Source organism: Sitophilus oryzae, unplaced genomic scaffold (assembly GCF_002938485.1).
Source record: "Sitophilus oryzae breed Bouriz unplaced genomic scaffold, Soryzae_2.0 scaffold_115_pilon_pilon, whole genome shotgun sequence".
NCBI classification, from domain to species: Eukaryota; Metazoa; Arthropoda; class Insecta; order Coleoptera; family Curculionidae; genus Sitophilus; species Sitophilus oryzae.
Window position 1 is genome coordinate 756255 of NW_022145793.1, and position 21379 is coordinate 777633.

The window sequence follows — 21379 nt, forward strand, 5'->3', positions numbered from 1 at the left end:
GTTGTTAACTTATTTTCGATATACTCATTTTATTTACTTTTATAATTATATTTAAATTAATAATATAATGATTTTTAAATTTAATTTTTAATGTCTAGATACAACATTAAATTTTACTAAATATTTAACATTAAATCTTACTAATATTAAAATTTGTTAAGATTTTTAATTAGGTCTTCCTATTTAGCTGAATGTCCTAATATGAATACTACTGTTTTTTTACAATTAAAATATGTTAAAATAATTAAACACATATATACATACCTAATAGGATCTCTAGGAAACAGAAAGAAACTTTTATTGAACAACAAAAATAAAACTACTAAAACAAATCATATTACATAAGAAACGAAAATAAAACTAGAAAAACCAAATATATCACATAATAAACAAAAATAAAACAACAAAAATAAAATATATCACTCAAGAAAAAATCAAAATAAATTAAGCCGCACGCTACTGACCCGAATCTGCCGTAACTGTGTGTTGTCGCTGAAAAAACTACGACACTGGTTACTTTCTGCTGATGGAAATACAAATGGCGGCGTGCGCGAGGGTATGCGCGTAGCGTTCCCGCCAAAGCGAGTTAGCCTGCCGATTGATTTATATGCCGTGCTACTACTTCTACTTTTTCTTAATAAGATGATAAATATAACTACCTACTTACTTTTATTTTATCGGGTGTCTTTAACATATCTATCAGAGAAAGGGGACACCAATACATATAAAAAATATATGATACTGGCTCCTGCAGTAAATAAAATAACAAATAGTATAATCTAAAATTACAAGTAACAAAATATAAATACCTACATGGAACAAAGGAATTTGTTCCGTATTCATATTCATAAGTCAATAAAATGGAGAGTTTAGAAAAAAAGGTAAATCACCAAAAGAAAAATTAACAAACATTACGAATTGTCATAATGTTGTCATCTTGGTTCTCATGACGAAAAACGAAAACGAAAGGCGATTGTTCTAATTTCTATTTAGAAATTACGTTTTATATGGCTGCTTCTTTCTCTCTTGTTATATTAGAATGAGATAGTGGGCCCAATAGACGCAATGCGCAGATCAACATAAATAGAACGAAATTTTGCGTTCTGAGTTGCGCTACGGGAACGTTGTCCCTCTCTTTGCCATTTAATTTGCCAGTCTATTTTTATTTGTTTGTCTATGACCTTCTTATAAGTCTATGACTAAAGGATACAAGGACATGTTGTAACAAAGATACGTATCACGTATCCGTAAACGCAAGTGAATTTCTCACTGCGCATGTCAAACGATACGTTTACGTCTACGTCTTTGGCCGTGCTTTAACTGTCTAATATAATGAAAATACTTTAGTTAGAACAGCAACTTATTGTATGGTGATACCTAATTCGTGAGCAATGGTTGTTTCGAACCTCATCTGACTTATCTTATCTCTTGTGCTTTTGGTAGCTGACGCCAGGAATGTATTGAGGTTTTTATTGTCAATGGTTTTTTGACATATTCCACCTACTCGGACATACTTTCGATTGCCTAACCACGCCAGTCCCACAACGGACTCACTAAACATTTGATGTGTTAAAACCATGCCCAGACAGTATTTCCTCAGTTCGGTATACCTTAAATAATTTATATATTTATTTATGAAATTTAATTTAAGCAAAAAATAATCTACCGGGTGTTTCAAAACAAGGTTGTTTTTTTAAATCGGTTGAAATGCACAAGTCTATACAGGCGATAATTTTAGCGATCTTTAATAGTTTGTTTTGTGTAGTGAACTTTGTATAAAATATACTCCAAGAAAATAGGCCTTCGAATACGAAGTTTTAGGAAAAACTTGAATTTTTGTTATAAGTGACTTTGGAAGATCTAAAAACGAATTGTGAAATATTTTCTTTAATTCGCCCCCGAGAACGGGTGAAATAAATACAATTATTTTTTCTAAATTTCGGAGAATCGGTAAAGACTAGAACCCTATCTGGGTTAATTTTGATCTGAGCAAAAAAAGTATAGAGATTTTGTGTTTTATTTGAACTTTTTTTTCTAGTCCTTCCTGTTTCTACGAAATTTGAAAAAAAAAACTGCTGGGGTAAATTTAAAAAAATCTTTCACAATTCGTTTTTAGATCTTCCAAACTTGAAGTTTTGATATAAGTTACACTATATCAAAAATTCAAGCTTTTCCCAAGACTTCGTATTTGAAGGCCTATTTTCTTGGACTATTTTTTTCAGCTTTCAAGTGGAAAAGCCGCAATGATAAGAAAGAGCCAAGAGTTAAGGGGCCACAGACGTTCATGCATACTTGACAAGTGTACCTGTGCAAGCGTACTTGTATAAGAATTTTGAACGTGTGTAGCAACAAACTTGTACAAGTATTTCGACTTGTGCAAGTGGCATAGACTTGTACGAATTTTCTTCACGCCCCAGTGATTTGCGCAAGTATGCATGAACGTGTGTATCAAACTTGCGCAAGCCTGAAGTTGATTCTAGTAGGTTTATTGTTTGGTTCTTATTAATTTTGCTGGCTCTTGACCCAAAACAGTTTGTTTAGAGAAAATTTATAAAAACAAGAATTATTACAGTTGAGGGTTGGAACCTTTGGTGTTACACAGCAAAATAAAAACACTAAATCACCACAATACACCAAAACACTTTTATTTTACACTGGACGCGCGTTTCGCTAACCATGTTAGCATCATCAGCAGATGATTATCAACTGCAGTATGTTATAAACAGTTCATAATCATCTGCTGATGATGCTAACATGGTTAGCGAAACGCGCGTCCAGTGTAAAAGTAAAAGTGTTTTGGTGTATTGTGGTGATTTAGTGTTTTTATTTAACAAGAATTATAGAAAGAAGGGTTATTTACAAAAAGTTGATAGCTTTTCAGTTATAAGTAAAATACCACGAACAATTTTTTTTAAACATTTTAGTTACTGGCGTGGCGCCCCTCACATTCGGCGCCCCGGGTCGCCCGGCCCTTCCGCCGGCACGAGTCAATGCAAACTTGTACAAGTACGTTTGCACAAGTACACTTGTCAAGTATGCATGAACGTCTGTAGCCGCCTTAAGAAAACGCTAAAAAAGTTGAGTGAACTGTTAATTTACCTATGAAGCTAAAGGCGGCTATACAGACGTTCATGCATACTTGACAAGTGTACTTGTGCAAACGTACTTGTACAAGTTTGCATTGACTCCATACAATATAAGCGCACTTGAATAGTTTTAGTCTGGTTTTAGTAGGTAAAAATGGACGAAGAAGACGCGCTAGCTCTTGCGATATTCGTTATTCTGCTTAAACAAAAAGAAAAAAAGAAAACCCGTCGATTTTGATGCAAAAGCTGCCTTCTAAAAAGGAATATTTATTCGCATACTAATATTTTAAACGAATTGAAGTTTTACCCTGCTGAATATTATTTGTTCTTAAACTGTTTATTTTTTTTACAATCAAATCGCGGTTTGCAATTTTATCAATTTCTTGCAATTTTTTAATTAAACTTTTACATGCAGCCTCTTTTGCAGCCTCTTTTGTTGTTATTATGATAGTCCTTTGATTTTACTTGCCATAAACAAATAGATTCTCTATAAATACTAATGAACTCCACCAATACCTCCCGCATACTTTTTTCATGTTCACTAGCCATTTTTATCTATCTTCTGGTAACAAACAAATAAGAACCAAGCAATAAACCTACTAGAATCAACTTCAGGCTTGCGCAAATTTGATACACACGTTCATGCATACTTGCGCAAACCACTGGGGCATGAAGAAAATTCGTACAAGTCTGTGCCACTTGCACAAGTCGAAATACTCGTACAAGTTTGTTCCTACACACGTTCAAAATTCTTATACAAGTACGCTTGCACAAGTACACTTGTCAAGTATGCATGAACGTCTGTAGCCCCCTTTATTGAGTTTCATAATTATTTTTGTGATATTATATGTATTTGATATGTGTTATACGAGTACGTTGATACTAGTTTTGTACCATTTGTTAACATTTTAATACGTGTTTATATTTAATTAGTAGAATCACCCTGTGTATGAGTTACAAATAGCGATTTAAAAAAAAAGAACTTAATTCTGGAATACTAATACTGTATTTGTGCCAAATACTGCTGAAATCAACTTACATAGAAAATTTGTTCAGGTAATCGACAGCATTTGTTTGCCCCATTTTGTATGGCTGAATATAATATACAGGTTCCTCGGTTTCCATCACCTCCGTTTTTTTAATGTAAATTCCTATGTTATCGGGTTCGCCGTCATTATCGAAGTCTGTTCTTCTCCAGATGGCGTTCACTTCGTCTAGAGTAAATAAAGCGTGCGTCATTGCTGCTTCTTTATTACCTTTATGTAGTAATCGTAGAAATGAGTTTTCTAATACTACTAATAGTGGACAGAGCATCCTATAAAAAACATTATATTAAACTAAATTTTATTAACTTTTGAACAAGTCGACGCTGCCTCTGACATGTCAAAACCTGCAGAGTGGATCTTTGACAAACCCTACGATGTCCACCAATGGAGGAATACCACCAATAAGAGAAGACGGTGGGTGGCCAACAAATCTCTAAAATGGTGGGGAAATTCTTCAGGACCGAGACGTATAAAGAGTTCTTTCAAAATCTAAACGAAAAAATGCAGGTCCGTATTTAAAAAAATAAGTTGGCCGCTGTATCTTATATATTATCAGCTAATTTGACAGATAGCCCTAATAAAGTGGCTATCAGAATGTAGAATTAGTTTTTTGATTTTCTAAAAAGTAACGACAGGAAAAAATAAAATTGATTTTCAAAAAAATCGTTTTTTTTCCAAAAAACTCAGCAATCCTTGAAATTTTTAAAACTTCTTTGATTGCATCTTTGTGAACATCCCAAGGCGGCAACTTTGCTCCAATTTAACTATCTTCGTATCTATTACCGTTTCCGAGATACCAATGCTCGTACCTCGAATTTGTAGCACCCTGTAAATACTGGGTGCGTCTCAAAAGTGGCTCAGCTCTATGACTTTTTAATTTTCACAAGCCACACAGGCTGGTCACACAGACTATTAAAAAAAACATGCCACACAGGCTATCAAAATGCCACACAGGCTAAAAAAATGCCACACGGGCTATCAAAGTGCCACACAGGCTAAAAAAATGCCACACAGGCTATCAAAGTGCCACACAGGCTAGCCACACAGACTATTAAAAAAAACATGCCACACAGGCTATCAAAATGCCACACAGGCTATCAAAATGCCATACAGGCTAAAAAAATGCCACACAGGCTATCAAAGTGCCACACAGGCTAAAAAAAATGCACAAGTTAATAATCAAACTACACTACGGGGCTAACTATTCAAGTCTAATTACGCTACGGGACTAACTACTTGTCAAGGCTAATTACGCTACAGGACGAACTACTCTTCAAGTCTAACTACGCTACACAGGGTCACTACGCCACAAAGGTTAACTGTAGAAAATAATAAAGCTAATCATAATTCATTCAAGATCAATTTGATAATACAAATACAGAAATATATTCTTATCTTCTATTAAAGTCACTTAGAAAAAATATAAATAAATCACTGTAAAGAAATACTTCAATATTATCATCCGCAAATCATCTTTTCTTTATATTCAATCAAATATCTTAAAATTTATCTGAGATTCAGAAATATAATATATCTCAATAAAAACAATAAACAGTAACCAACTAGTTGCTCAGTGAGATAAAATAAACTCACCTTAATTAAACTTCTTATTCGGCACGGCAATGGAACTCAGAACTACCACAAAACCTTAATTAAACCTCAGAAACTTTAATAGTTTTAATTTAATAAGCGCGTACCACTTCTTTCTCTGACGCTGTCTAATACTGTTTTAGACGGCGATACTGTATTGAATGTTATCTGAAACCTTTTTGAAAAGTGCAGGTAGCATGAATTTTGGGCTTGTTTTTGTTTACATTCGAAATTCCATTGCGCTCCGGCTTTTGAAATGTCTGTTTTTTATTACGTCAGATAAAGAAAACGTAGCATAGAAAAATAGAGTTCTTACATATATGATATCGTTAGTATAAGACCTACGCTAAACGCTAAAAATAAAAAACCTCGACAGCGCGATGATGCAACCGACTGTCCTCGTTACATCTTGAACGCCGGCGAACGCGAGCCTAGGTCAGCGAACTTTCCGGCCGCGATCACGTTTCCCGTTCGCTGTTTCCATAGACTTAAAATAAAATATAGACTGAGCATCTCATTCATAAATAGCTGGAACATGCGGTCAGACACTGTCTTGTTATTGTTGTGTTATTGTTTTAGGTTATAACGAGTGCGACACGAGCGATAGATAGGTTGTCTCTGTCGTAACGGTCGTTCCCTGACGACTCTGCCGAGAAACACAACACTGTCTTTCGTTTCTCAAGTACACCTGAACTCTCCGTATCATAGCCGGGTAATTTTTTTATTTTAATGAAGCTATAAGTAAATTAAAAATATATCGTATTTAAACGTTTTTATATTTTATTAAGATTTAGGACAGGTTTTTTACATAAAAGTTTAGAAAAAACGTCTTAGAGTCCGAAAAGGATAAACATAATAAAATACACGTTATAGAAGAAATTTTATAATCGAAATTACGTAATTTTTGAAATTAATAATAAATTATTAATTTTAGTCAAACATTTACAACCCCTAATATTAATCAAAACCGGATCTATTCCACAGATATAATAGAATCGGCGACAGGGAGAGAAAAAAAAATGATTGTTGTAATTTTTTTTCTAGTTAAGTGATGTCTTATTATGTAAATTAGAGAAAACATAAATCTGTTCCATTAAAGCAAGGAAGGTGATAGGAAGTGGATAAAATAAAAACTACATTTATTTAACTCGGTACTGTCTTTATTATACCGGGTGCGGCTCAAAAGTGGCTCATCCCCATAATTTTTTTATATTTTCAAATAAAAAAACAAGATTTAGTATGTTAGTATATGAAATAAATTAGGATTGATTGACGCATTCAATTGTTTTTGGTCACTTCCTGTGTCACCGGAAATGACTATAACTTTTAATTTTTAAACGGCACCCTCGGTATATTTCTACTTTATTCGATAGAAAATGACACTCTGAATAGAATGACATATCATATGTCAACTTTTGACATTTTCGCATATGGTTTAATTGTAATTGTAACACGCGGTTCATAACGACAATTTGTCTCGAAATACCAAGTGTGTGGTATCAATATATTCATAAAAAAATGCTTTTTCCAAATATGCTAATGAGTCACCCTTGTTCCATTTGAAAAAATTGACATATGTATTATTAAAAATACGCGATTTGTACATCTTTTAACCGGCCTAGACGAGACACGAAACCTATTAGACGATCAAAACTATGTTTCCAAGGCTCCTTGATTAAAACTTAGTGGATTGAAAAAAACTGGATTGAAATTTAAAATAGGATATGTTTTTAAGCGACAATGTCAAAAGTTGACATATGATATGTCATTCTATTCAGAGTGTCATTTTTTATCGAATAAAGTAGCAATATACCGAGGGTGCCTTTAAAAATCAAAAGATGTAATCGTTTCGGTGAAACAGGAAGAGACCAAAAACAATTGCATACGTCAATAAATCCTAATTTATGTCATATACCTACTAACATACAAATCTGTTTTTTTATCTGAAAAAATAAAAAAAGTTATAGGGTTGAGCCACTTTTGAGACGACCCGGTATATTAAAAAATATTGTTTCATAATGTAATATCATTTTAAAATTCTTGTACGTTATTTTAGATTCTGAAGATAATTTTAGAATAAACCGGAATATATTTTTAATAAAAACATTATTAATTATTAACAGGGTTATAATTATGATTTTGTTACAATGTAAGTAAGTAAATAATGTAATGTAAAAGAAAAAATTCAGATTTTACATTTTACTAAAATATTATCTAAATAAGCGCCTTTCTACAACAACGCCACTGACTGCCAATGGGTAAATTGAGAGTTGCCTACCGGTCCAAAGTCGTTTCAAGACTTAAATGGATTATTTAAGTCAAATTTCTTGCAAATTTGGCACTGGCGAACCATATTTTATAGTTCCTGAACAGAAAAAGTCAATAAAATAAACACTTAAGGACTACAAGCTAAGAGAATGCGTTAATACAGCCGGGGAGATAGCGGCAACAAAGCTTTACCGCACACGTGCGACACGTACTACAAGGTAATAAATGAATGAATAGGCTCCCTCGCCTCTAATCGGTGTTGTCATATTGTAAAGAACTTATCCTTATTAAACAGTATCCGACTTATAATTTAGTAGTATAAGGACTATTTAATACATCTATGGAATATTAAAACCTACTTTATTAAACTGTAGTATTAATATCTCAATATATGTGTATAACAAGAAAAAAAAATATTGATAATATTAAAGACGTGACAACATAGGCTGGATGAGGAAGGCTCGGTCGACTGTACCCAGAAGTAAACATGTGTACAAAAAAGGTTGTTTGTCCGCGTTGAGATGTAAATAGTGTAGTCTATATTTTATTTTAAGTCTATGGCTGTTTCAGTCGATGGGTGATGCGGTTTCATAAACACATCTCGTTCGCGGTATAAAATAAAAAATATCGTCGCGCGTCACGATGAACGATTCGATAGCAGAAAGTATACGTTCATATATTAAAAGTTTTCACAAATATGCCTGCTAGAAGAATTGATCTTAATTTTAAAATTTAAAATCTTACAAAATTTTTTAGTTGGTATGATTGTTTTTTTAACCTGTTACATTTTTTCTATATTTTATTTTTGTAACTTCAAAATTAAAGACTTTAATAAAAAAAAACTTATTATGTTGGTAAAATGTTAAATTACATCCCCTTGTATTGACGCCACGCTACGCCGAAGCCGGTGAAATTAGGTCCTAAAAACTGCTAATGAACCGAGTGTATGAAAAACTTCGTATAGTCGTAGTACATATAAATAAATTCGCTTTACCCTTCCTTTTTCCATTTCTTAAAGCGCCGCATGATCTCCTTTTCAGTCATTTTGTTCGTGTCCAACTCGCTTTCTCGATAAACTTTTTCCGCTTCTTTAATAAAGGCAGCGTCATAACTGGGATCGTTTTTATCGTATAGTTTTTTATACAAATCGTTTGGTCGATCGAATAAAAGAGGACTGGCTACTGGTTCACTTTCACCTATATAATACGCCTTTTTGTCGATCACAACCCGCCCAAAGAAGTAACCATCTTTGATGTATCCCTTAATGAAAGAATCCTGAGGTCTGTTCTCCATATAGCCTTCGTACAGTTCGTTGTATTTATTAATATCTTCTGTGTATTTTTTACCATTATCGCCAATAATAGTTAATGTAGATCTGTCTTCTAGGATAATATCGCTCTTTGTCTTTGTTATATATGCGTTGGACATGTTATTTCTGTAGGATATTTTAAAGGCATAAGTAAAAGGCGTTGCTTCTCTTTTTCGATTCACGATTTTATTATCGTAGTTGAACAACTGTTCTTCGGAAGGCTTGCAGTACTCGGGGAATTGTTCCATGTCTTTAAATGTAGAACAGGATAGTACATTTGTACAAATGGAAAAACACATCAAACACTGTGTATAGAAGGATAATTGGGAAATATCCATTTTCCATTATTGACATTTTTGAGAAAATAAAAAAAAATCTGTCAAATAATTTAACCTGGAATGTTATATCATGTTAACCTGTCATACCGGGTGCTGCACATACACACACCGGAAAAGTCTAGGGATATCATTTTATTAAAGTTAAAAATAAATGTTTTGAATAAACAACCACATATTTGTAGGCCGATTCTTTCTACTTCGATTGAAACGAAGTAGTCACACTAGTTATTTCTAAATTTGGGATATTTGCAGAAGTGTTTATGCATTTTTTGTCAAATGTATAAAAAGCACTTAGCATCAATTGTTCGAATTTAACCTGTACTGGCTATGTTTTTATGATAACTGGCCAGAATTCATTCAAATAACTCTGTTTAGTATTAAACGACATTATGGAGCGTAAACATCTTAACAGAGACGAAATGCTAAGGGCCATGGGTATGCTCGAAGCTGGAATGCGCCAAATCGATGTAGCTAGAGTATTAAATGCAACGCAAAGTGTAATATCGCTATTAAGTGCACGCTACCGTGAAAGTGGTGATGTTGCTGAAAGGCACACAGGGCGACATCGCATTACTACCTCTCAGCAAGATTATTTTTACAATTAAATGCTCGACGCCGACCGACTCTTACAGCACCAGAGCTTAGTTTAATTCTCCAGGAAACACATAATGTAACCGTTAGTCCTGACACTGTTCGCAATAGATTAAGAGAGGTCAACTTAAGAAGCAGACGCCTCTGGAGAGCTCAACCCTTAACGAGAGGAAATCGAGAGGTACGATATTTGTGGGCTCAAGATCATGTTCAGTGGTCGAATGAACAATGGGCCAATGTTCTCTTCACGGATGAGTCACGCTTTGGAATTCATCCGGATTCGAGAAGGCTTAGGGTATGGAGAGAACCGGGAAATCTTATTCGGTTGGATCATGTTCAGGAAGTGCACCCTTATCAAGGTGGAACAGTTATAGTCTGGGGAGGAGTCCAGTTAGGCCGAAAAACCGATCTCGTTTTTCTTGAAAGGTTTCTAACAGGAATCACATATCGCCAAATAATAATAATAACATAATATGCCAATGATTTTGGGGGAAACTTCATTCTCATGCATGACAATGCACGGCCTCATACAGCCAGAGTGGTAAGTGAGTTTATCAATGCTCATCAATTAAACATCTTACCCTGGCCGGCACAATCTTCTGACCTCAACCCTATCGAGCACGTATGGGACGCGGTCCAAAGAAGAATTTTGAGAATGGGTTTGCCTCGTGAAACTCGTAGGGATCTGGTTCGGGCCGTGAATGCAGCGTGACAGGCTGTACCTCAAGAAGAGATCAACAACCATTTTGATCAGGAGCATGGAGAGACGATGTAGGGCTGTAATGAACAGTAGAGGAGGCCATACCCTTTATTAAATAAAAATGGTTTTATCTTTTTTTTAATTCACAGTTTAGAATAAAAAAAAATGTGTGTATTTTTTTGAGTTCAATAAAAATCAAGGCAAATTTGAAAAATTCGGTAAATTTTGCATTTTTATTTCCAATACGTCCTGTAAACTATTTGTTTATTTTAATTTTATTATATCAGAAATGCAAATAATAAAATTACTGACGATGGCGGGATAAAATTGTAATATCCCTAGACTCTTCCGGTGTGTGTAGATAAAAGAAACAAGTTTAGATTGGAAAGTGCCCATAAGGGCAATGTAAATACTACCGTATGATCGAAAAAAAACGGCGTCCAGTTGGCTGGGAAATGAACATCAATGACATTTCCCATATAAATTTACATCTAAAATGACAGCGATCTTCATTCCACAGCCATCGCTGACGCCGTTTTTTCTCGATCATACGGTATTTGGCGCTATTCTTAAACGGTCCCTCTCCAAAGTTTTTGATAATTTCGGAGCGGTTCGGCTTTTTCCGGAATTTTGTCGCCAAATATTACTTATTCAAATTTATTATTTTCGGTAATTGTTGCATATACGGTTTTCGGAAACTCAAAAAAGGAATCGTTACATTTGGGCCAAATCAAAACTTTCGTGGACCAAACATAACTGGGACAAAGTTATCTATAGTCACAGTCTATAGTGACGAAAGCAGATTTGATGTACGCGTGGGAGATTACCGAAAGCGTGTGATTCGGAAAAAAACAGAAGCATTCCATAAGGATTGTATCAAAAGAACTGTAAAGTTTCCACAAGGCATCATGGTATGGGGTTGTATGTCGGCCAAAGGATTGGGAATTTTACACTTTATTGAAGGCACAGTAAACGCAGCCAAATATCAAGATATCCTTGAACATTCGCTTTTACCAAGTGCAGCAAAGTTACATCCATCCGGAGATTTTATTTTTCAACAGGACGGAGCCTCATGCCATACGGCTAAATCTACAAAAAAATGGATGGGAGAACATGATATTAAAGTTTTGTCGCATCCCTCTAGCAGCCCGGATCTTAATCCAATAGAGACACATTGGCACAAAATGAAACAACACCTAAGAAATGATCCTCAGCGTACTTTACCACAACTACGTGCTAAGTTGCAACTAATATGGGATAGTTCCACCCCTGAATTTTGTGACGGCCTAGTTGGTACAATGCCTAATAGAGTTCAGGCTGTTATTCGAGCTAAGGGCGACGTTACGCCTTATTAATTGTTATTTTAATTTGTTAAAAGCCACTTGTTCCAATGTTTAGTTGTTAGCATTTTTTTATTATCGAACAATTGATTAAGTAGTAATCAACATAAAATATATAATTAAACCGTTAAAATTATTCCATACATCATAAAAAACGTTGTTAATTTCAAATTTACAATTAAAAAAAAAATTAAATAAAATAATTTCGGCAAACTGGCATTTTATTTGCAAAGTAAATAGTTACGTGTAGAGTAAACGCCGGACCGTTTTTAAAAAACAATCTTTATTGTTCAGAGGTTACAAGAGAACTGCGCGTAATTTGCATCGAACTTGTATTTATAAGTTTCCTACAAGGACGAATCTTGCAAGTTTTACTTGAATATAACTCCTCCCCCATTACTTAAAAGCATACCCCAAAAAGGGTGTGATTTTATACAATGAAAATATTTTTACTATTAAGTGCACTTTAGATTTACTTAATAAATCTAAGGAGTTCACACAAAATGATAAATTATTCCTATAGTTCGATTCCTATCTTCCTGCACTGTCAGTTTTTTTACGTCATCTACTGACCGAGTTGAAGTTGGCGCTAACGATTTTAGACAGTGACAGTTATTTTTGCATTTGACGGACGAGCGCACAGTGCGTTCGAAGATAAATTTAGCGGGACAAAAGCGTTTGGTTAGAAATAAGCCAAAAAATGTGTACTGATAAGAATAAATAGTAGACATTCCAATTGATAAAAAATGCATGAATATTCTTTGTATTTCGATACATTTTTATCAACCAAATTTGGTCGTTTTCTGCTCAGCAAGGCAGAGATCATACGAAAACAAAATATTTACAAATGCTTATACATTTTATTAGAAAGCCAAATTATGTTGAAGATTGCCAAAGGTATGTACTTTTCTACTGTATGTATATTATTTGTTAAAATCCTTCGTGCCTTTGTTCTGCAGATATCAAACTTACACTTTTTTTTCAAATATCGATATATTGAATGATGTAGATCTTTTGAGTTACCAATAGTTACCAACACAGGTAGTCGCAGTCACAGGGAGTTCAAGCTTAACAGGTGAATGCCCAAAAAGATTCATTTCAATCGGATAGTATAAAAACAAAACAACTCCATCAAAAGGCACTGAGTTTAAAAAATTGTCTTAGATACTTAATATATGAATTTACAATTACCGAGTGTTAAAATTAAAATTAAAATATCTATCTTATTTATTATTTTCAAAATAAAATATATTTTTTTAAAATAAATTATAGAGGGTGTCACAAGATTACAAATTAATTTAAAAATAACTGCTAAAGAGTTTTTTGATATCATAATTTTATGTATTTGGCAATAGTTTACAATACGGTTTTTGTGTATCATGTACGAATAATATCATATCGTTTTATTATCTTGTATTTATTTATTAATAAATTAAGTTGTTAATAAATAAATAAATTTAACCATATAGTTGCTATATATTAGACTATTTGCTACGTTCTTAGATTTTAAGTCCCAAACATTGCTCTTGAGATTTTGTCCCGCTAGAATAACCATCCGCCGCACTGTGGAGCGCTGGTCAGAATTCCACGGCGACTAGAACAGCGGCGATTTGACGGGATCGAACAGTCCTTTAGAATATATACAGTCCTTGCGACGTACCTACTATTGCAGGACCCTGTAGATAATAGGGTTGTAATATATGGTTATATACTGGAATACAAAAAAATATGTATGCAGTGTCATAGATAAAGTTCGCATCATATGGAACTTTTTTTTATTAATTGACTTGGGTGAAATTTGACTTCTCAATATTAATTTTCTACATATCCATTTTATCACTCTACATAATCCTAAGATGTGAGTAAACATATTTCGATAATTGCCGAGAAATTAACAATTTATAATTAATATTATAATATAATATTAATTATAATTAATTAATAAGTAATTAATTATAAGTAATTAATACATTATAAGTAATTAATAAAATTTATAATTAATATTATATTATAATATTAATTATAAATTGTAATATATTAATTATACATACATATAAAGAATTTTGATCACCCTGTATGATCATGATATCGTCTATTACGAGAATCGGCTGCGATTGGTTAAAAATGACAAAAAAAATATTGGTATATAAATACACAGATAATATATATATAAATTGGTATATTTATATAAAATTAAAAAAGGAACAACTTTTTCAAACAAAGTTTTTCGAAATTTGGCCAGGAAACCTGTTTTTATTATACCGGGTGCGTCTCAAAAGTGGCCCACCCCTATAACTTTTTTATTTTTTTTTTTTAGTTAACAAAACGAGATTTGGTATGTTAGTATATGACATAAATTAGGATTGATTGACGTATTCAATTGTTTTTAGTCCCTTCCTGTTTCACCGGAAATGACTACAACTTTTGATTTTTAAATGACACCCTCGGTATTTTTTTACTTCATTCGATAGAAAATGGCATTCTGAATAGAATGATATATCATATGTCATCTTTTGACATTTTCGGATATAGTTTATTTGAAATTGTAACATGCGATTCATCACGACAATTCTCGACTCGAAATCCAAGTGTGTTGTATGTACCAAATTGTTCGTAAAAAATGCTTTTTCCAAATATGCTAATGAGCCACTCTTGTTCCGTTTGAAAAAATTGAGATATGATTAAAAATACAATTTGGGCATCTTTTAACCGGCCAGAACAAGACACGAAAAACATTAGACGATCTAATATATTTTTCCAAGAATCCTTGATTAAAAATTAATATTTTTAACACAGCCATATTGAAATTTAAAATACAATTTGCTTTTAAGCGAAAATGTCAAAAGTTGACATATGATACGTCATTCTATTCAGGGTGCAGCCATACTATCCTAAAAACGGCGTAACGGCGTAATGACCTTGAATCGATTTCCAGCAATTCTATTGGCTGAAATTTTTGACAGATGAATTTGACAGATAAAATTTCTGACAGATGAATGTTTCAGCCAATAGAATTACTGGAAATATATTCAAGGTCATTACGCCGTTACGCCGTTTTTAGGATAGTGTGGCTGCACCCTCAGAGTATATAGCCATTTATTATTTTAAATGTCAAATTTGACATTTAAATTGATACCAGAGGGCAATAGAGTAAATTTTCTTATGTCATTTTTAATCTAACTCAAAGCAAAAAAATTAAAAAAATCCATATGGTGCCGACTTTATCTGTGACACTGTGTATTTTTTTGTAGATAATCAGGCTCAAGCCGCTCAAGCGGTACCGAATTCTCCCAGCAAAAAACGCAAGAGAAACCCTAAACCACAAAGAGTGGTAGACGCAGAAACGCCCGATGACGACTACGATATTGAAGATCCCTTCATCAACGACGATTCCAGCGACGATTTCGAACCGAGCAGCGCTAGCAGCGACTCTGACTGGACCGATTCGCAGGAAGTGGGCGAGTCCGAAGACAGGAAACGGATGCTCAAAGAAGCGAAAGCGTTCGCCAAAGGCAAATAAGTCACCCATTTTATATTTTAAATATTTAAAAAACTAACATTGTCCCAAAATAATTCATACATAGAAACTCTAGTCTTAAGTGCCTTTTTTAAACACCCTGTATATCTTTATTTTTTAAAACTCCCTGTATACTGTATACGGCTCTCAAAATAATTTGTGTCTATTGTATATTTTTTTTTAACTTTTATACAGTGACGGCAACTCTTACTTTTGGGTCGGTATTTACATGTGTGGAAGTAAATCGCATAGGGATCTTATTAAGCCGAAGTGAGAGAAATGCGACAGTGTACTGTTGCGGCGTTGTCACATTTCTCTATCTCTATCAAGTAAAATAAAATCACGATCGCAAAACGCTTATTTTTAAAAGACTTTTATTTTCGAAAATACAATTAGATAAAATCATTAGATATGTTTCTGAGCATCAGAAATTGAATTATAAGGATATCGTTAGGGTGTCCATTTTTTTATGACGACAAAACGTCAATAATCTTATAATAAAATAACTTTTTAACACAACACGGGATAACTCAAGAACTACTTTAGATACTGAAACTTTTTTTATTTTGAAATTCGAATCAAAAGACTGTAAAAACAAGATGTTTAAATAAGAAAAATTGGATAGACTTGTTTTTTTTTCGTTGAAAATTAAAAAAAAACATCCATTTACTTTTAGTGCATTGCAACTTTCGCGAAGAAAATATAGCAGAAATATTAAGAAAGTTTTTGAAAAAAAAACTACAATCAATTATTTCTAATGGATTTCGAGATATCGATTTTTGAATTCAGAGTTCTAATAGCGAGACCACTGTCGAACACCAACTCAATTCCACTTATTTCTACCAAAAGTGCAAGTGTTTCTAACTTGCACTTAAAATTTTACAAGCTATAGGGAAAATTACAACGACTTGTTAATAAATAAACAAATAAGGTATCACGAAACGTAATTAAATCGTGAAGCTGAACACATAATGTACACTCTTCCTTAGAATTTTAAGTACTGATATGGCACTGATTGAGACGACACACAGTGCTTCGAACATATGGCTCTAGAGGACAAAAATCCAAAACTTCTCTTTTATTGTAAGCAATTTATTCAAACTAGGTTTATTTGACACAAATGATGAGTACTCTCATTGTACTAAATGATGATGTTCTTAGTCTCACGTTTATGAAAAAAAAATCTTATAAATAATAATAATGTTGGAGCTGTGTTCCATCTAAGCAAATAAGTTATAGTATGAAAACGGTGTAAGTATTAAATAAATTCCTGTGATAAAAAAGAATTGAAATAACATTAGAACATGATTCCTACAATATAAGCCTAATATAAGATAAAAGTTTTCTTTAATGAAAAAGAAACATTAATGTTATATTTAATTAAAGAAAAAACTTAAGATACTATAAATTTACTTTAGGACAACAAAATGCATAGATCGTAACTACTCTGATCCAGGAGAATCACTGCTGACAGAATCTTCCAAATTTATAGTATCCAAATCACAGGTAGATGAACTATCCTCACATATAAGATATTTCTGTACATCATTTTCTAAGATATTACTTTTTCGCGTTGTTACTGTTCATTTTGTCGGTATGAGGGGTTCGGATGTTAATAGTTACCTCTTTAATAGACCATATTCATATATTATTTTTTCCTTTTCTTGGGCATGAGATTTTATAATAAATTGAAAGATGGACACTTTTTTTATGCGACGTTTCGCTCCAACATAGTGGACTTTTTCAGGCACAAGTGGTGTCTCATTTGACTGGAAGGTTCATCAATATCTAATAAGAACATATTTTTTGAAATACAAATAATTTTGAGTTCTTGCCCTTATGATCAAGCCAAGTATTAGCCAGATCGGCATTGCTCATCAATTTTACTTCATCTGAAAAGTATTATAAAATAAAGTTCGTCGCAAGCAGATGCAGGTGAACTATACAAAAATTAAAAGTGTATGAATATGGCAACAAAAATATTCAATAAATACGATATGTTTTGATATGTTTTTTTTAAATGCCTTTTTGAAATTGGAAAACGTAAAATTTTTATACCCATTTATGAATCATCTTAAAAAATAAATAAAAACTAAACAATCACGAACTTGTTTAGAAATAAATTTAAAGTACATACCTTGTGTTTAACAATATCCATAGTGGCTTTCAATTAAGTACGTACCCGTTTAACTCCATAATATACAGAACTACTATGAATGTTATTCTTTTCACTGATGAGATAATGATCGCAAAATTTATTTTTAGTGAAAATATTTGCTAACAAAAACGCTGTTTATCAAAAATAATATACAGGATGGTTGAACATTGCTATAAGTATAAAATTATATATTCAGATATTAGTAAATTTTAACTTATTTTTTGATTTTTGTCCATGGGACGAAGCACTGTGCGACAGGTCGACAGGCCAATAATCTGCTATATCCCCTTTCACGTCTCTTAGCAATGTGCACAGTTTCTCGGTTTATTTAATACGTTTGGCAACGTTCTTATTGTTCTCTTTGTTCAGTACATTATAAACGCATTGTATTCTTCTTACATACGGAAATCTCGACCCAAGACTAACCTTTGCCACCTTAGTGTAGGCTTGGTGTATTTAAACAGGTTTTTAAAATTGCGACTTCAGTGCTCGATGCGGCAGAGATCAGAACTGCCCGGCTACTTTATTTCATACCGTCCAGGTTACCGTTCATGTTGATCGCATTGAAATAATATTGAAATCGTGGCTATGTCATAATATTTAAGTATTTTGTTTTTACTAGTGCAGTTTGTGTGACATTAATGACATGAAAACTATTTTAATAAACCACATATTGTTTGTTTGATGAGAATGTATATTAACATAGGCATAACTATAACGGTGGTGGTTTTTGTTTAGTACTATTTTTATTGTGTAGTGTCCAGAGATGGGCAAACACCCGGTATATTGAAATTTGAGTAAATGTCCGATGTTGTGCATCCAGCATATTACCCAAATATATTTATTTTGTTAATTTAACGTAGTCTAACAAATTTTAACAACAATATGTTACCTTACTTATCTTACCTCACAAAGACTGCACAACAGCACGATAGCCTTAATTATAACGACAATACAGCACAACGCAGACAGTTCAATTTAGGTTTGGTGAATAATCGAATTTTACAAGTGGGTTCGCCCAAATATTTGCATAATTTACAAGATGGTGTTATCAGAAGTTGGGATTTGAAACACCGTGTACAGTTCAAAATAAATAAATCTCTTATAGTAATTCCTACGTTCATTACTTTCACTACTTTAACGAATTCTCAGTTGAAGGCAGAACAAAACAACTGGTACACGCTCTATGCCTTTTCTAGGACCCAAATCTTTTTAGTAATTAAAAAATAGATATCTACATAATCTACAGTATATAAATAAGTTAATATTTTCTATGTAAATATATATAAATTATTTGAAAATTAAATCAGTATCAATTTAACAAGAATGTTACCAAAAATTTGTTTACTTAGTTACTTTGTAATTTCATTTGTGTGTTGTATTTGTTAATAAAAATGGTATAATTTAAAAGTAACTATTTTCAAGACTTAAAACACTAGAAAGAGGGCTTGCTTGAGAACTACCGTCGGTTTTCTGGACAATACTCCGTTTTACCTGACAATTAAGTTCACAATTTATCTGGCATTTATAAACACCAGTAGGTATTTTATTAAAAGTTCTAAATTCTAATGAATCATCACTTAGATCAAAAAATATAAACTCTATTTTAAATTTGAAAAAAAAAATTACAGAAAATTCACAATATTATATTTAAATACCAATGTACAAACCCATTTAAAGATTATTACTAGGTATCATTCATCATAAGTAATTTTGCATTGTTTCATATCATTCTTAAGTGTATCTAATATTTTTACACGATCCTTTATATATGGTAAACTGTAAATAATAAGAGTTCTGAGTTTCTGAAGAACAATCAAATGTAGAAGACCCGTCTCCGTAATGTTACCGCACTGAGACACTTGTAAAAATAGCAATGAATCTTTCACGTGATGTAGTTCCTTTAAGGCCTCGTTTTCGAGGTGGGAACACTGGTGCAGGACAATTTTACTGATACTATTACAACCTTTTAGATGCTCGAAACCGATTGCCATTATCGAACTGTTACTGGCATCGATTTCCTGTATCTTCACTTGTACTTCTTCCTTGGGTAATTTATTGTAATCCTCTTCGTACTCGTGAGAATTTGTCCATTTTACTTTGCCACCGTTGCGTAAAATCCATTCTGCACACGTTCGGTCAGGCCCGAGTAATTTTCTGCGATCCTCGTCCACCACATTGAACTGTTTATTGACCCAATGGAACAGGAATCTTTTATGTACGTTGAAAGTGATATTTTTACAAGTTCGAAGAATAATACAAGACATAATATAATTAAAAGGAATATGTGTACTTATCCTGCTATTTTCATGTAAGCGTTTCACCTTTGGTTACCTACAAGAATGTGTTATTATAGGTAAACAACATACCGGGTGGTGTATTGTCGTTGGAAACATTGGAAATTGCATGCAAATTTATTGAACAGTATAAAAATAAAAGTATTTTGGTGTATTGTGGTGAATTAGTGTTTTATTTTGCTGCTGTAACACCAAAAGGTTCCAACCCCCAACTGTAAACTTAAGGTATATTAGCATTTGCCTGGTTCTGCATTGTTCCCTGTTCAGTTTAATTTAAAAATAGATGCGTAATACTCCCAAATTGTTCATATTTGGCATGTGAATTCAGCATATGCTGACCTTTAAAAAATCTATTTACGACTTCGTTGCCAAATCAATAAGGGGCCAATATTTGGACAATTCAAAATTTGCATGGGATATCCTGTTTCCAACGACAATTCGCCACCCGGTAGATAAAACTCTGAAATAACTTACGCAAGCCTCTAAATAATCAATTTCCCGTTCCAAAGTGGTTAATTTTTCATTTAATACGGCAAGTTTTGAACGACAAGACAAATCTGTAATGAGGATAATTGACAATATCGAATGAATCAGTCACGACATCTTACCGAAAGAGTTTAGGAAATCTGTAATTTTCTTTATGCTGATTGTGATTATTTCGATATATTCTCGGTTGCCCCAATCTTGTTGAATTTGTTTTTGTATGTGCTCGCCCCTTCCGGATGATGGTGCAGCCATTTTTAAATGTTTTGTTTTTCTTTTTTGCTCTTGTTTAGGGTGGATAGCCAAAGATGAAACATAAAGGTTGGTTCATATATAAAAAAGATATGATCTGCTCATATACATATGGATTGTATGATGATTACTGATAGTCTTTTAACCTATATATGTTCAAGCCATTCAAAAATAAAGAAGAAAAAATCTATGTCAAATCTGTGGTTGCCCATGTTTAGGTCCTGTAGGTATAGAAATGAAGAAGAATATTACTTTTATTCTGTGGTTACGGTTCTTTTAAGACCTGAAAAAGGGAAAAGAAGAATGCTTGTGGCACCCACCATTGCACTAATCTCGGATTGGTAATCTGTGGCCATTGTAGAAAAAGTGAGAAAATTTTGAACTAAGTTTTGCCAGATTTTGCC

General features: G+C 33.0%; 3 protein-coding genes across 3 annotated transcripts in view; 1 reads left to right on the plus strand and 2 right to left on the minus strand.

Moving 5' to 3' along the window:
• LOC115887387 (disintegrin and metalloproteinase domain-containing protein 10-like) overlaps positions 1 to 9692 on the minus strand; it is a 36299-nt gene extending 26607 nt beyond the window's left edge. The window contains exons 1-3 of the mRNA XM_030906802.1: positions 8985 to 9692; positions 4126 to 4401; positions 1378 to 1610 (exon numbers count right to left, since the gene is read on the minus strand). Of these exons, the coding sequence (XP_030762662.1) occupies positions 1378 to 1610; positions 4126 to 4401; positions 8985 to 9637 (1162 nt within the window). The 5' untranslated portion in view covers positions 9638 to 9692. The remainder of the gene's footprint in view (positions 1 to 1377; positions 1611 to 4125; positions 4402 to 8984) is intronic.
• The window catches only part of LOC115887394 (CCR4-NOT transcription complex subunit 11-like), a 140466-nt gene extending 124016 nt beyond the window's left edge, over positions 1 to 16450 (plus strand). The window contains exon 7 of the mRNA XM_030906814.1: positions 15520 to 16450. Within this exon, the coding sequence (XP_030762674.1) occupies positions 15520 to 15788 (269 nt within the window). The 3' untranslated portion in view covers positions 15789 to 16450. The remainder of the gene's footprint in view (positions 1 to 15519) is intronic.
• A 3123-nt stretch (positions 16451 to 19573) lies between these two features.
• Positions 19574 to 21031, minus strand: LOC115887438 (ATP synthase subunit s, mitochondrial). Its single transcript, XM_030906872.1, has 3 exons — positions 20849 to 21031; positions 20715 to 20797; positions 19574 to 20277 (listed from the first exon to the last, which is right to left on the minus strand). Exon 3 carries the CDS (start codon positions 20208 to 20210, stop codon positions 19638 to 19640), a length of 573 nt encoding a protein of 190 aa, XP_030762732.1. The 5' UTR covers positions 20211 to 20277; positions 20715 to 20797; positions 20849 to 21031; the 3' UTR covers positions 19574 to 19637.
• Positions 21032 to 21379: the final 348 nt, after the last annotated feature.